This window comes from Cupressus sempervirens, chromosome 1 (assembly GCF_028749045.1).
Source record: "Cupressus sempervirens isolate cs-2001-9-10 chromosome 1, ASM2874904v1, whole genome shotgun sequence".
Classification (NCBI taxonomy): Eukaryota; Viridiplantae; Streptophyta; class Pinopsida; order Cupressales; family Cupressaceae; genus Cupressus; species Cupressus sempervirens.
Genome location: NC_143118.1, coordinates 657,976,415 through 657,992,941, shown reverse-complemented (window position 1 = coordinate 657,992,941; position 16,527 = coordinate 657,976,415). Strand labels below are relative to the sequence as shown.

General features: G+C 35.9%; 1 protein-coding gene across 2 annotated transcripts in view; it reads right to left on the bottom strand.

The window, feature by feature from the left end:
• The window catches only part of LOC149579614 (phosphatidylserine decarboxylase proenzyme 3-like), a 327,375-nt gene that overhangs the window by 137,530 nt on the left and 173,318 nt on the right, over positions 1 to 16,527 (bottom strand). For both annotated transcript variants that reach the window (XM_089786112.1, XM_089786119.1), the window contains one exon: positions 12,410 to 12,510. In XM_089786112.1, coding sequence (XP_089642238.1) covers positions 12,410 to 12,510 — 101 coding nt within the window. The remainder of the gene's footprint in view (positions 1 to 12,409; positions 12,511 to 16,527) is intronic.

Below are 16,527 nucleotides of genomic sequence, written 5' to 3'. Positions count from 1 at the left end.
CAAAGTGTTTGACGAAATGTCAAACAACTGAAGTATAAAGATTTTTGGTGTTTGAAGAAGTTATAACCTATTGGGGTTATTACAGGGTTTGAACATACTATCGAGTTGGAAGCAGGAGCCAAGCCGGTCATAACCACACCATACCGCCATCCCAAGAAATTCAAAGATGAGATCGAAAAGACGATTCAGGAATTGCTAGAGAAAGGATGGATCCGTCCCAGTTCTAGCCCTTTCCCGTCATCTGTGGTATTGGTCAAAAAGGACGGGACAATGTGCATGTGTGTGGACTACCGTGCATTGAACAAAAAAACAATAAAGAATAGATATCCCATTCCAAGGATAGAGGAGTTGCTAGATGAATTGCATGGCGCGGTTTATTTTTCAAAAATAGATCTCCATTCTGGATCCCATCAGATCCGCATGAGGGAGGAAGATGTAGAGAAGATGGCCTTTCGTTGTCACTATGGATATTATGAGTTTCTGGTCATGCTGTTTGGATTGACCAATGCACCTGCTATATTCTAATCATGCATGAATCGCACTTCAACAAACAATTGCGTAAGTACTTATTGGTATTTTTTGATGATCTTATTTATAGCAGGACATGGGAGGAGCACCTGAAGCATCTGAATGAAATCCAAAGTATCATGGAAGAACAGTCTTTGTTCGCCAAGCAATCAAAATGTGAATTCAGTATGACAGAAATATTGTACCTGGGGCATGTTGTCAGTAAATATGGAGTTCAAGTGCATCAGGGGAAGATTCAGGCTATGCTTGATTGGCCTCCCCCAAAATCACTCACGGATTTGCGAGGCTTTTTTGGACTATGCAATTATTGCCAGAGGTTCGTTAAAGGATTCTCTCAGCTCAGCGCACCCTTAACAGATCTAACAAGGAAGGGGTCTTTCCAGTGGAATGAAAAGGCACAACTCACTTTCGATAAGCTGAAAGAGGCAATGAGCACTTGTCTTGTACTTGCATTACCTGATTTCACTCGATCATTCATTTTGGAGTCATCCAGAGAAGGCATTGGCGAGGTACTAATGCAAGACAGACACCCCATAGCTTATAAGAGCAGGAATCTTACGCAGACAAAACGCCTATATTCCATCTACGACAAAGAGATGTTGGCCATCATACATGCACTAAGTTTCGGCAGTATCTGGTAGGTGCCAAGTTTGTCGTCCGTATGGATCATAATAGTTTGAAATATTTTCTGGAGCAACAGGACTTGAACAAGAGGCAACAAAAATGGGTAAGCAAGGTTCAAGCTTTTGATTTTGACATTGAATATGTGAAAGGGAAGAAGAATGTGGTTGCAGATGCCTTGTCTTGGAAACCAACCATCTGCTCACTAAACCAGATTTTTGCTAGCTAGAAGGCACATCTGTTAGTTGAATACTCCAAAAACACATTTGCCTGTGAGCTAATGGATGGCCACACCCAGGATGATTGGTACAGAGTGGTGGACGACATCATCTACTATAAAAATCGGATATTTTTAGTGCCTGAATCCAAATTGAAGTAGAAAATCTTGAAGGAAGTACACGACTCACCCTTGGCAGGGCAACCAAGTTTCCTCAAAACTTATAGAAGTCTTCAGAAGAGGTTTTCATGGAAAGGACTTAAAGGGTACGTGTTACAGTATGTAAGAGAGTGTACAGCTTGCCAACAGAACAAGTCCGAACATACTCTACATGTCAGGCTGCTACAAACTCTGCCAATTCCAGAACATAAGTGAGAAAATATATTGATGGATTTCATAACAGGGCTTCCCAAGGTGAATGGAAAGGATTGTATTTTCGTGGTGGTTGACAAATTGACAAAGTATGCACATTTCTTCGCCATCCCCTTCGATCTTCAGGCTGCACAAGTTGTTGATATATTTTTTAGAGAAGTCTTTTGTCTGCACGAGTTACCCCAAAACATTGTCAATGATCAGGATGGGCGATTCATCATTATCTTCTAGATAGAATTGCTTCCCACAATCCCTTGTATCTACCATACGGACTACAACACCCCCTCCAAACAACCTTACGGACTTTCCTACCAACCTACGATCATCCATCCTTGACCATACGGCCTCTCTCTCCCACTGTATGGCCCCTGTGACATCTCTTCCCACCGTACACCCAGACATCCTATAACCAACAATCTGCTCCTATACCACCTCACCCTTGTCAATGTACGGCTAGCCCAGTTACATCGTACAACCAAGACTATTGTTCTATACGACCATAAAAATATAATACTGTACCACACCCTCCAGTGAATTGACATGTACAGAATTAGAAACTGGTGGAAGTTTTGTTTTCCCCGGGGTTGGAACATTACAAGAAATGAACAACAAATAAGGATAGGACATCAAACAAATTAAGTGCTATAGAACATAACCAGTCTTCAATGTATGAAAAACAGGAATGAAGTCTGGATTGCAGCAATCCAACATACACAATAGCTACTAAGTATGCATGCGATAATCTAAAAATGCTACTCTCCAACTCTTGGGAATAAATGGTATTTAGCATAGATTCTCCTTACCAAAGCTTAACTCAACTCTAGGTTCTAACCCTGAACTAATTCTACGGACACTGGAGATAAGGCTACAAAAGTGGAATCTGAAACCGATCCTTGTTTTGCCAAATTCAACAACTCAACGAGAATGGTGCAATTTTCTAAGGTATTCTATGGAAATTTACATCATAACTATTCACCCACATTTGAACAATGAATACAATAATGGAAGTTAAGGTTTTCTATCACAAGTTCAAATTAACTTTGCACAATAGTTGCAAACCATATAACTATCAAGATTCGAAAGTATGAATATATTGATTCCACAATGAACATTCTCATCAAATCGTTCATTCAATTTAACCACTTGAAAACAAAATGTACTCTAAGTTAGGAACAAGAAACCATACAACCTACAAAAGATATCAAATTCACCAAAACTTGAACAATGAATTTACTTGAGAAATGTTTTACACAATTTCTCCAAATCTCTTCTAAGAATTAAATGGGAGGCGTTTAAATAGTAGTTCAAAAACAAATGAAAGGTGAACATCAATTTAAGATTGACGGTCAAAATTTATACAACCATGCCCTAATTAGGTTTACAATTATCCAAAATGGACCAACAAAAAATGAACAAGTGTCACATGTAGCTTAGCCTAATGGAAGAAAAGTTTAGGTTTGTTAAACTTGGGCGCCTTGTCTTGAAATTATTTGATTGGAGGAAATAGGTGGCTACCACCTCATTAGGTATACAATTATCCAAAATAGACCAATGAAAAATGAATAAGTGTCACATGGAGCTTAGCCTAATGGAAGAAAAGATCAAGTTTGTTAAACTTGGGTGCCTTGTCTTGAAAGTATTTGATTGGAGGAAATAGGAGGCTACCACCTCATCATGCTTATCTCTTTGAATGAAGTTATCCTAGAAGAATTCTTCTTCAATATTGGAAATTTGGAATTGCATCATCATTGAATTTAGATTTTTTTCTCTTTTTTATGGTCTTCTTCAGTCCAGGATTGCCATTATGAACATTCAAATTTGGAACATGTCTTTAAAATCTTCTTGGGACTCTATCCTTGAGTTGGCATCTCAACACTTCGCAAAACTTTGGTAACGACAATGAACTTGCTTCGATTGCAAAATCTTTTAGTTCTGAAATCAGTTGGAATTCAGGGATTTGAATTGAACAATATTTCACGTATGCTTGTGAAATATCCAATACTTAGCCAAGTTTTCCTTGCTCTTTGAATTTCCTTGGCATGAAATGAGAATTTCATCATATTTCTTGTATTTTCAAGCTTTTAGGGTAGAATTTGATGTGTTTTAAGGAATCTCCCACACGTGGATAACTTTTTTGTTTCCTTTAACTATCACTTCTCATGGAGACCACTTGGCTTTCTTCTAGAATCTTTTATGAGTGGACTTGGTGTTGCCTTGTGGATTTTGCCAAGCCCTAGTCAAACTTTTCATCTTTGAATATCATCTTTCTTGATACCATTGAATGAATGAAGGATTTTAATGACGTCCACGAGAGCATCGGTCTTAGGGACCACAAATCAGAAGTATTAGTCCTGATTCCTTTCCAAATCCAACCTCCTACTATGAATCTTGACAATCAAACCAGCAGTCTATCGTATCTTATCATCATCGAACAAACTATGTAAGCTTATGCCATCCCCTAAGATGACCCTGTATTGAGTCTGAATATCCTCATATACCTTGCAATCAGTAAGAAAGTGAGATTCCATCTCCACCACCCCTTCGCAAAATCTGCAAATCCTCTCCTCCCACTCCTCTTTAGGCTTCTCCAATCTACCAGTCTCGCATCTGAGATGATGTGATCCAGTCCTCAACTATGCAATTAACATCCTAGCCTTACTATTAATAGCTGACCCCAAATATGCTTGATCCCCATGCCCCTTAGAAGGATTGAAAACTTTGATATAATGTGTCTTTTTTTGACCCATGTTAAGGGACCACATGGCAGTTTGAAATTTTCCCCTGTCGAACTTCTTTATTTTCGTGTTAGTGATAGGACACTCTTGCAACTTGATATTCCACGTGGTCAACCACTTTATGTTTTCTTTCATCCAAGTCTTCTTCCTATGAACCAAGTCCTCTTGCATTGCAATTTTGGGCCAACGTTGGCTATCCATGTTGTCAAGTTTCATTAAATAACTTATTAACCAAGTTATGGCAACCGCCTCCACCAGGTACATGCCAGTTTTTGCTAACAGGATTTCATAAGATACAGATGCCTTGACCTTAATATTAGTAGTGATTAGATGTTTCTAGATCCTCTTTAGTAGTCTCCACCCACACTTTGTCATTCTGCCCTCCTCCCCAAACCTTGCAACCATAAAGAACAACTGGAGTGACCAGCAAACCAAATAGAGTTTTATTGATCTTCTAGTCCCATAGCTCGGCATTCTTAAATCTATTTTACCGCAGATATAGTGCTTTACCCCTGTATCCTTTTAACTATACAAGTCTCCAGCTGAACTTGTGGGTGAAGTCAATCCCTAAATATTTGTATTATTTCACCTATTCTAATGGGCTGCCTTCAAAAAGAAAATCCAAATAATTGTCCTTTCTTTTCAAAGAAAAAATCATGATTTTCATCTTGGATGTCTTCACCTGAATTCCCACTACTTGACAAAAGTTCTCTAATGCCTTTAGGTGATCTTTTAATCCGTGAGAAGTTTTTGATATTAAGATTAGATAATCCGCATAAAGAAGAAGCTTCACAACATAGCTAGCTAACTAGACCCCTTCCCCATCAATTTCATTAGCCAAGCTTCTAGTTTATCAATTTATAAACCAAAGAAAGTGGGGGATAATGGGCACCCTTGTTTCACACTAATATCACTCCCAAAACTCTCGGACATTCCCTCTTTAGTTCTGATTTTTACTCTAACTTTCTCATAAAGTCTATGCACTCCTACTTTGTACACATCTAGGATGCCTAATTCTTCCATTCTTTTCCATAGCTTGTCTCTAGGCACTGTATCAAAAGCTTTCTTCAAGTCTACCCAGCAGCAAAAAGCTTCTCCCCCTTGGCTATCCCACACTTTCTCTATCAAATGTCTAAGAGTGACGCAGTGATCAATAGTAGAATGTCTTGGTCTAAAACCTGCGTGTCTTTTTGCTCTTTTTCCTTCAATTTCCGCCCATTTGCTGATCCTGTGATCCACCATGCTCCCAAAAAGTTTGTTGAATAGCGGGTTGACCATTATAGTGCGATAATTAGATGGGTTGTTAATAATCTCCGCTCTTAAATAAAGGTATAACCACACTAGTGCCCTAATCATCCGGAAAGCCATCTTGAATGACCCTGTTAAAGATCCCCTTTATGTGAGGAGCTAGGAGATCATCTCCCCATTTTAAAAAAGCAGCTTGCAGCCCCTCTATATCACTTGCCTTGCCATTTGCTAACTTCTTTATTCGAAGTTTGATTTCCTCTACTGTGAAGAGCTTAGAAGAAGAGTTCCACAAGAGGTGGTTCTTTCTCCTCAATGTGCTCATAAAGTAACTTCACATATTCTAACCAATGGGCAGCAGTGATATTGTTTTCATTTTGATCTTTCCTTTGCTGCATTTCTTTCCAAAAGTCCTCGGAATTGTGTTTTCTTAGGGCTAATAACTCCTTCTGTCTTGCATTTACATAATATATTTTCTTTGACTAGACCAACTCTATATATTTCTTCTTGTCCTCTTTGTTTGTATACTTTCCTTACAAAGATCTCTTGGCTGCCTTGCACTCCTCGTCATACCACAAGTTAGCAGGAAAAGCATTTGCAACCCTCTTTTTACTGCGAGATCTTTTACATTCTTTTAGAGCTTTGTGAAGAATAGGGATAACCAAGCTAATGTGTACATGTTCTAGATCCATGTTGATCCATTCATCCATGCTATTTGTGCTTGTCTCAAGGAGTTGTTGTTGGAGAGCAGCCCTGAATATGTCCTTGTTTGCTTGATTTATGAGTACTCTCCCACTACTAGTGGCTGCCTTTTCCATGTGGAAATCACATTCATTACACATGTTATATGGGACCAAGTCCAAATTAAAATAAAGAGGCAAATGATCAGATTTCATTTCTATAGGAGCTTCCCCAACATTGACATCTATCACTCTAGGAATCCAATTTTGAGAACAAATCACATAGTCCACCTTGCTCTGTCCATTGTATGTTTGCATGCGATATCCCTGGATGTTGGCCAGCTGCTCATGCCATTGCAAATAACCATGCCAAAAAGACTACACATCCCAAAAAGTTCTGCCCCGAAATGTGAAACGCCCCCTTTGTTGTCTTGAGAGGTTCTCTTCCAAGAGTGGTCATTATTTTCTTCTAACAAATAAAGGGTTATCCTCCCCTTCTTCTTTGTTCAATTTTAGCAATTGATTATTGGCTGTCCTAGAAGTCGCCGACAAGCATAATTGCCCCCAGTTGCTGAATAGAGATATGTCCTTTTTTATTGAAGTAAATAGGTCTTCGATGTCCAAGCTTTGTCTCTTGTATAGTTCATTTGAATTCTTACATTTCATCTTGATCTTTGGAAATCCTAGGTTGTTTTGTATACCCTTGATTGTTCATTTCACATTATTCTTCCAAAACAACATTGAGAAAATTGTCAATAACTCATTGAAAGGACTTCACCAATCTTACCTTTAATTTGGAAATGGCTTTCTGAATTTTGGAAATGACAAAGTCTCATTCTTGGAAATGCACTTTCAAGTTCAATTTTTAGGAAATTTCTCATATCTAGGGCATTTTCACCATTGCTTCCTTATTGATTTCAGCCTCTAAAATCCTCTCTCCTAGATACACACATCTCTAGAAACTTAATATTTCCCTTTTGTTTCCTCTTTTCCAATTGGAATTCTCTGGATACTTTGTGATCTCAACCTCAAATGACTCTGGACTCCACAATTTGCCCACTTTTGTCTGGCTCTAGAGGATGAATTTCATCTCTTGGTTTGCATTCTTCACCCAGGTTGTCAACACTTGGCCAATTGTTCATCACAAGAGGATAGAATTTGCATGATCTTGGGGATATTTCCTCAACTTTCCTTGTTTGAACTCAAGAATTTTCATAACTTCAGTAATTGTCCACAACTTCTCAGAATTTTAACAGTGCAGTTTGCATTGAGTTTAGTAATTCCTCATTCTGCTTGGGCAGAATTCACATGGTTTTTGGGGATTTTCCTTAATTTTCGTAGAGTGAATTTGACATTGAATTAAGGATTCTTCTATACCTTTAGCGAATTCTTCATGTTGGAGTAGAACTTTTATCAACTTGTTAAAATCTCCATGCATCAGCAATTTCAACACCTTAAGCACTTTTTCATCTATTTAAGGCAGACTTTGTGTTGAAATAAGGATTTTCAAGTACTAGACAAATTTCTAATTGCTTTCCTCTAGACTTTGAACGTCCATATCTTCTTGCTTTCCTCTTGATTTTCTTTTGAATTTCCTCTCAATTTTCCTCTTATTTTTTTTCCAAATTGGGACAGACTTAACCTAGGTTAGAGAATTTTTCATGGACTCGACCAATTTTCATGTTGCCCCATGAATTTTCCTTACTTCCTTGGGCATACTTGGGCATGGGTTGAGGAATTTCCTCACTTAGATTTCAAACACACTAGGTTGAGTTACCTTCGTGTAGAATTGTGGATTGTTCCTAATTCGGAGGTTGGACATCATGTGGATTTTGGACAAGTTCTCAAGCCAAACTTCATATGGACCGTGGACGAGTTCTCAAGTTCGACATCAGGTGGATTTTGGACAACTCTCAAGTCAGACCTAGGGTCTTGATGAGGATTTCAAAGCTTAGAGAACAAAGTAATTTATACAAAAGCATAACATTTGTGTATGAGAATTTAAGTTATATTATATATAAATACTATTAGGATGTTTGAATGTGGTTTCAAATATCTAGGAGTTATAATGGAGATTCTGAATTCTGAAAGATCATAAAAAATTTAAAACAACCAAATTTCAATAATCAACACATATCCATCAAAACTCCTGCATAGCTTCTAATGACTTTTCCAAGATCATTTTGATACTCGAACAAGGATTTTCTAAGAATTTCACAATTTTGAATGTTTTCCTCATTTTTGAAATCTAGAACTTTAGACCATTTTTCATGCTTTATAAAATCCCAAACGCACTTGAAGTTGAAAATAGACACTTTTACATGGGTGATTTTGCAATAGTTGGCCTTCCCAAAAAGTAGAAAAAGCAGGCAAAAGAAAAAAGAAAACCCTAATTAGCCTATAAGTATTGAAAATAGAAACTTCCAGAAAGATAAAAAAGCATAAAAAGGAACTTTTCCTAAAAAGTGGCAGGAATCAAAATTGACCTCAAGTAATGTGGATCTTCATCCCTTTGCCCTTTTGAACACCTCTGTGGCATCACAATACACATCTGGTCATGCTTGCTCTCATTTCTTTATGAAACTCCAAAACTCGAAATGAACTCCTAAACTTTCTTACTGGCAAAAGACTAGAGACTAAAATAAAACCCTAATAAGAATTAATTTGGTGGTCCCTGTTTCCAATTCCAATGGGGCAATGTGTGACAACATCATGGTAGGTCCCTAGGGCTATTGTTGATACACATGAGAGAAGACTAAGGAGGAGAGTTATTAGGGAATATATGTTTTCGTGGAAGGATTTGACAGTGGAGGACACTACATGGGAAAGTGAGCACACACAACAACAATCGAGCTTGAGGTTGTTAGATGACAAGCAATCTCAGGGCGGGAGGACTGTAATTACTTTGCCTAAGAAATTCAGTTCGTAGATGAAGTTGGCCTATTAGTTGGTTCCAATAGCCTGATAGGTTCGGGGGGGACCCTTTCAATGACTTGTTGAGACACATCAAGGCTTTGTGAGCTAGTTTGACCAATTTTGGACAATCTCCTGAATTTTAGGAAGAATCCCTATTTTTAGGGATGAACAAAACAAGGACACACCAAGAGACCTTCGGGATCAGCCTAGAGACTTTTCGCACAATTCCTATTTTTAGGAGGGTTCCTAAGTTTTGGGAAGAGATTGTTAGTTAGGTCACAATGGTCACACAAGAACAGTGAACATGCATCAACAGACAGAACTCAAATCAAGGTCCAAATGAGTGAGCTCCGAATAATTTGGAAATAATTTAATTATTTCTTAACTTAGTTTTAATAAATCAATAATAAAAATTATTATTGTAATCACTATATGACATAATAATTTATCAAAATAATTGGCCCAAGTCCCTGGGAGACAAATTAAGTTATAACTTGTTAAAGGTGCCAAATTTTATAATGGAAAAAAGGTTTGATCCCTAAGAAAGGACTTTGATTAAATAAAATAATATTTTATGATTTAAAAGGAGCGGGAAAAAACCCGTGAAAGAATTTTGGAGCATTTAGATTGGAAAATAAACTTATAAAATTGTGTGAGAGCCTTGAGCAAGGATTTTCATTAGATCTAAGCTTTCTGACAAAGAAATCTCTCAGAGAGATAGTTATTTGCAGGTGTGAGATAACACCTAAGGGTGGTTTTATAGGACTTCAATGCAGATGGATTTTGGAGGAGAACATACACATTTTCAGAAAACAGTGGGGCAAACATTCAATATAAAACTGTAGAATTGTCCCAGAATAGAAGATCTAATCATTACCTATTTGCTAGCAGATCATGTACTTTAACGGTGGGCACAGGAATTGCAAAGGCATTTTCTGACTTTACAATGCACTGCAACAGTTGTACAGGTACAGAACCTAATTGTTGACACCTAACTTGGATGTGGGTGGTTAATTTTAGCAAATAGTTACTATTACCAGCCTATCTTTATGTTTGCAACAGATCTGGGCCCCCTAAACCAGATTCAACTTCATTGCTGACAACTCATGAAGTCAGTCTAGTGAATTTCCTGGCAACGAAGATAAGGCAACCAAAAAGGTTTGGACCAGCAATGAAGAAGATAGGAATGTCACAACTCTGTTCCAAAAAAAAAACATAAATGCCTGTGAGGAGATGAATTCAGTTGTTGTTATAAGTAAGGGATATGTGAATCCCTATATTGGTGACTTGGAGGTTGTGATTGACAAACATTAAGATGAGGATGGTTTCACTTGAAGAGAGGACATATCAGAGTATCAAGATGTTTCCAATAAGTGTTTGAAACTTCATATGGTGAGAAATTTCTTGCAAATAATGACATAGCAGCAGCCTTGACTTGGCATGCGGATCAATCAAACAAGGATTTTGAAACCTATGATGATTGTGACAACACTGTTGGAAGATAAGCTCAATCACATGTTCTTTATAGCAGTAGTTTTCTTGTGCATAATCGCATTTTGTAAGATAAAAAATAACTTGGAGTATCCCAAATTTACTTAGAGAGTATATGTCATTGAGGATGCCCATTTGGTGAATTCTGAAATGGATAAAATCAATCTGTTGTTAGAAGAGGGCCTGGCCTACGAATCTGAAATTTTTACAGCAGATGGTGATTTGTCTATTGATCAAGGGGCTGTCCTAACTTGTGAATCCAACATAAAACAAAAATTGAAAACTCAAGGGGCTGACTAGGAGGATCAATCAGAAAAGACATTTCAAGACAATGGTTTTGAGAAGCATACTTAGAAGAATCAGCTGAAGGTCATTGTGATGTCATTGTTGCATCCCTAGTACATTATGATGACACTCACAAGATCACTGAAGACCTCTACAGGAAGCTCAAATTGAAAGGAGACAAAAGGGCAATAAATGTGATTTTTATTTTGTAGACTTGCCGGTGGTCAAAGTGGCTTTGGAATCAATGAAATCTAATTATTTGTGTTTACATTCAGGAAGGGATCTAAAAGATTATTGAAGTGTATGCTGATAAATTGAAGGAAAGGAGGATGAGGTCAATAAGCTCACCATGGAGCTTAATGATACATAGGAGATATTGGGAATACACAAATGGCTCTTCACGGAGCAAATAATTAAGATTGGTGTCACTCATTGTTTCAAGTAGCAGGAAAACAAAGTTAGGACTATGTTTATCAAGGATGTGATTAAGGAACTTGTAATATCCCCCTCTTGACTAGAATTTAATAAATAATAAAAACTAACTGACAAACAAATAATAAAAACAATAATTTAATATTAAAATTGAATATTCATATAATAGATATATTGATGTAATATAATACAAGATTATTAATGAATATATTAAGATTATAATTATTATATTATTATTACTACACAATAATATAATATATGAATATTATGTAGTTATAATTTATTGATATAATACTAAATCACCCATATCCTTAATAAATAAACAAGTCCTAGCATTGTATCAAATAGCAAACATAAGGCTTTGCGTTACTATATAATTCGCTGACAAAAATACACTCTTCACAAGTCAGGAGCACTTCTAAGACTCCATGATAATAATCATCGCCATCAATAGCACATTATATGCAGAGGTGTCACTGCTAATGGCAGTATACACATAACTAGAAGTCTTCAAAAAGGTATTTATAACAACTTATATTATGATTTTCCCAGAGTCTATAATCTTTAAACTTGTATCTTCATAGGCAACTTTGAAAATGCAGGAGTATGGATTAAATTTGGTAGAAGCAATTTCATCTTTTGAAAGATTAAACTTAAGAGCCAAAGCTATATGTGTCAGACAAAACGATTGAGCGTTCAGGATTAAAACCATTGTGAGTTCAAAATTCAAATTTCAAAGAACATATGTGCATCAAAAGGAAGCACAATGAAACTAACAACAAATGAATAAAATATGGTCCATGTTGTATAAAATTTTCTTTTTGTTGAAAAACTGCATAAAGGTCATAAAGATTCTAAATATAAAGATGAAAACAAATAGCCCATACCTCAAAAAAGTCAATAAACTTTGGTATATCTTTAGCAGAATCTCTAGTGTTCATGTGCTCCCCTTGCTTATTTGATATGCTTTGCAAGAGGTCCTTTGTACCTACATTATTATTGTACATAGAACTCTCAGCCTCAAAGATAAGCGTCCTTTTACATGGCATTGAATAATTAAAATTTAATATACAAACAGGTTATGCAAGATGCTTGTCAAATACAAAATGAAATATACAACATTGAATCAGTAAAGTTTCACATTTGAAATCAATGAGTGGAGATTTATTGAAAATTATCAATATTGGAAAACACGATATTAATCAAAAAATAAAATAGAAAATTAAAACTATTTGAGAGCAAATGCATATTATGCATGGTACAAAAAAAAACCTAGAACTGCTTGATTGCATTCATCGAAAGGAAGACATTATTCCAATAATATAATGATTCGAGGAAAGTCACAAAATGAGAAATGAGATGGAATCCTCATAAACGGACAAGACAAAATCAAATGACCCAATAACAATTTGGATATTATTTAAAATAACTTTGAACTAAAATTCGTCCCTATCAAACAATGGAGAGAATGAGGAAAAGAAAATGTTAAAAAATATGTTCCTGGACAGAAATTGAAAATGTGTTATATATTGGTGTTTGAAGCCATGACTTGTGGCCATCAAAGGTGAACTACAAGAACTTCAGATTAGCATTTTTGGATTCTACATATAATTGCACTTCTATACTACTGTAATGAAATTTATCATATATCTATAGATAAATATCTGACCTCAATTTCTCTTATATATCTACAATAGCTCCTAAAGGTCCTCAAGCCATAATGAGCATTGTATCAAGTACTCAATGATTTTAACTACCCTTTCACTTCAGTTTATTTACCTTTAAAACCATGGCGCTCCTTTTCACCTCCTATGTCTCTCTTAACATCAACTTCTATAAAGTTTGATGACCATGCCACTCCTAAATTATGTTGTGCCTCCATACAGAAATAGAATGTTACAAAAGAGCTACAATTACACAGGGGCTGCTAAGCAAGGCAAAGTCTCTAAAGAAAGCTCCAACATAGACAAACCAATGATGCAATTCTATTTCCTCCTCAACACTTACACATCGGACTCCCAATTCCTCATGTCACATTGAAAGGTGGTGTTTTTTTATCTTAAACCTTTAAATACCATCATAAAGACCGAGTGGTAGAGTTTTAGTCCTAAAGGCATTCAAGATCCTTAAAAAGCTAACAATAATCTTTTGAAGAATTTTCACAAACTCCCTTTCACTCCTCAACCAACTGTTTCCTTCCACATCATTATGCATCCTGCTGCAACTAATACTTCAGGAAATAATGTGTATTCAAAATATGATGATTTCTTTATCTCCACGTAGCTCCTTGCATAGGAAGCAAAATTATCACACACCATTTAGTATGATTGAATGACCGGTATTTAAAAAATAGTGTAACTAGAAATTACTTAAGATCTATACATTGTTTTGTCACCTTAAGCTCTACTATATCTTTCTTGCTTTATAAATAAATCTTGTGTATTAAGAGTCTCACAACAAGAATGAATAAGATATTTAATCCCTCTTCAAAATTTAAAAAAAATATTTGCTAGGCATAAATTCTTTGATGAATTTTTGGAATCACCATGTAAGCACATTGTTTTGTTACCTTAACCTCTACTATATCTTTCTTGGTTTATAAATAAATCTTGTGTATTAAGAGTCTAACAATAAGAATGAATAAGATATCTAATCCCTCTTCAAAATTTAAAAAAAATATTTGCTAGGCATAAATTCTTTGATGAATTTTTGGAATCACCATGTAAGCACATTTGAGGATCTTGAATGAATCCATCTAATCACCTATGTGGGCTTTCATCCACTAAAGGGTTTTTTTTCTTAGTGTTTCTGTCCTAGGCCAAACATAAATAGTCCCTCTATTATTCAGTGAAATTTATAAGAAAGGAATCCTAGAAATGAGAATTATTTTTCCAAACACCCTTCTATATACTTCGTGAACAATTAAATACTATCTCTCATATCTTTAAATTTTCCTTCAATAAGTTCATATATTGACGTTATATTTCAAGCCCTAAAAAGTCACTTTTTCTATTCAACTTATCATTTACTAAAAATAAAATAAGAATAAATAAAGTCACCCAAGCTTAGATAAATTAAATTCAATTGATTAATTATTCCATTTTAACTCCCAATTGTCCAACAACAATGAAAATGGGCCAAGTCTCGCTAACTATTTACAATTGCGAAGGGGACATTATAGTCCTCCCAAACTGAATTCGCTTGTCCTCAAGCAACTACAAATATGAATGCAAGTACTTGCTCTCCTTCCTAAGTGGTAAGTTCTAGAGGTAAATCTTTCCACCAAATAAAAAACTCGTTCATGATCCTACTCCTAAATTGTCTCTCATTCACATCAAATAATTTCAAGGCCCAATATCAATTTACCTTTTTTGTGCAATTGTGGAAGCTTGGGAGAGGATGCAATATGTTGCCCAAGTGCCTTTTTGAGGCGAGAGACATAGAATACAGTATGGATCCTTCTATGCTTGAGAAAAATGTACATGGAGGAATTTGTAGACACAAGAAAACTAAGCCACCAACCTTAAAAGACCTCTCCACTCTATGCCTACTTGTATAAAGTTTTTGTTGATTTTGAGCTTGTTAGAGATTTTATTTCAATTCAATTTAGAACATTTTAACTTTTCTAGGCACAACCTTTTTTCCTTCACAGCTCTATTATCATCAATAATCAATTTTTAAAAAAGTGTGGAAACATATCCATAGAGAATTTCTAAATGGGATCCTATGGTTGAAAATGTGGTGTTTTGCATTGTACCAATGTTCTCCCATATACAACCACTTGATCCACACCTTTTTCTTTCCTAATATGTAGAATCCTCTACCCATTTCTTGACAACCTTCTACTACCAATCTGTCTACGAGTGATAACTAAAAGATTGTAATCTTCCCACTATTAGGGTTAGCTTGGGATAAGAAATACTTGCAAAATAAATGTCAAAATTCAAACAATAATAAGTATAACTCTACTATTCTACCCTCTAATTTAACCCCAGCCTTAAAGATATCTCCAGATCAGGCTTCCTAACCCTTAGTTATTCCATTGTCTTCTCTGTAGTGCACCCCTTAAGGTTCTTCTTGGACGGGACATCCTCTATCCAAGGCCACTCACATATGCATATGTTAACTCATAAGTATATTTTGGCCATTATATAATTCTCATCTAGCCATTCATACAAGGTTGTACTCATCTCTCGCATTGGCATGATAGCCATTCACACAAGGATCCAACCTCCTACACTGGTTTTGGCTCCTAATTTGATAGGATTTCAAATAACTTTTGAAGTGGCAGGGGAAACCTAGGAATTAGCTACAGACCATAATAGATATCCCCACACAAGTCCATTGGACCAACTAATAAGACTTAGCAGTCTTCTCCCCTTTGAATTCTGCCAGATTTAGGTGGGTATACCTAGGAATTCATTACATTTCTTTCTTGTCAACAGCAACATCAGTGAATTCCATCTATACAGCAGACATTTGTCTTCAATTCTTCTAACTTAGAGACTACACAAGGGTTGTAATTCAGCTACTATTCCATACCCTAGATATTTTCTCTAAATCAAGCATAGGCTATCCTTCAAGATCCACAAACAAAAACATAAGATATTTGGCTTCGATTTATGAAATTTAGTACTGTGAAACTTTCCAAGACCTATTTATTACCATCTCATGATCAGTGCCTTTATCCTTTTGGGTAATTTACTCATAGAACTTGAACATACTCCAATGGATCTATTTCTGACACTTTGTGAGAAGAATGTCAATACTCAATTCAAAATCCTCTACTTATCATATCTCCCTGTGACATTTCCAATTCCCTTAAATCACATCAAGCATTTAAACAATCACATTGATTAACAGGAAAATATGTAATAAGGTATAATACTGAAAAGAATCATAACTAGAGCTTAGAACTTGTCCTTAAGCCTCAGAAAACTAGAAAATAACATAAAAAGAGACAAGATCAGAATTGGGCATTCAAAATATTTCTTTCTTTGTACTC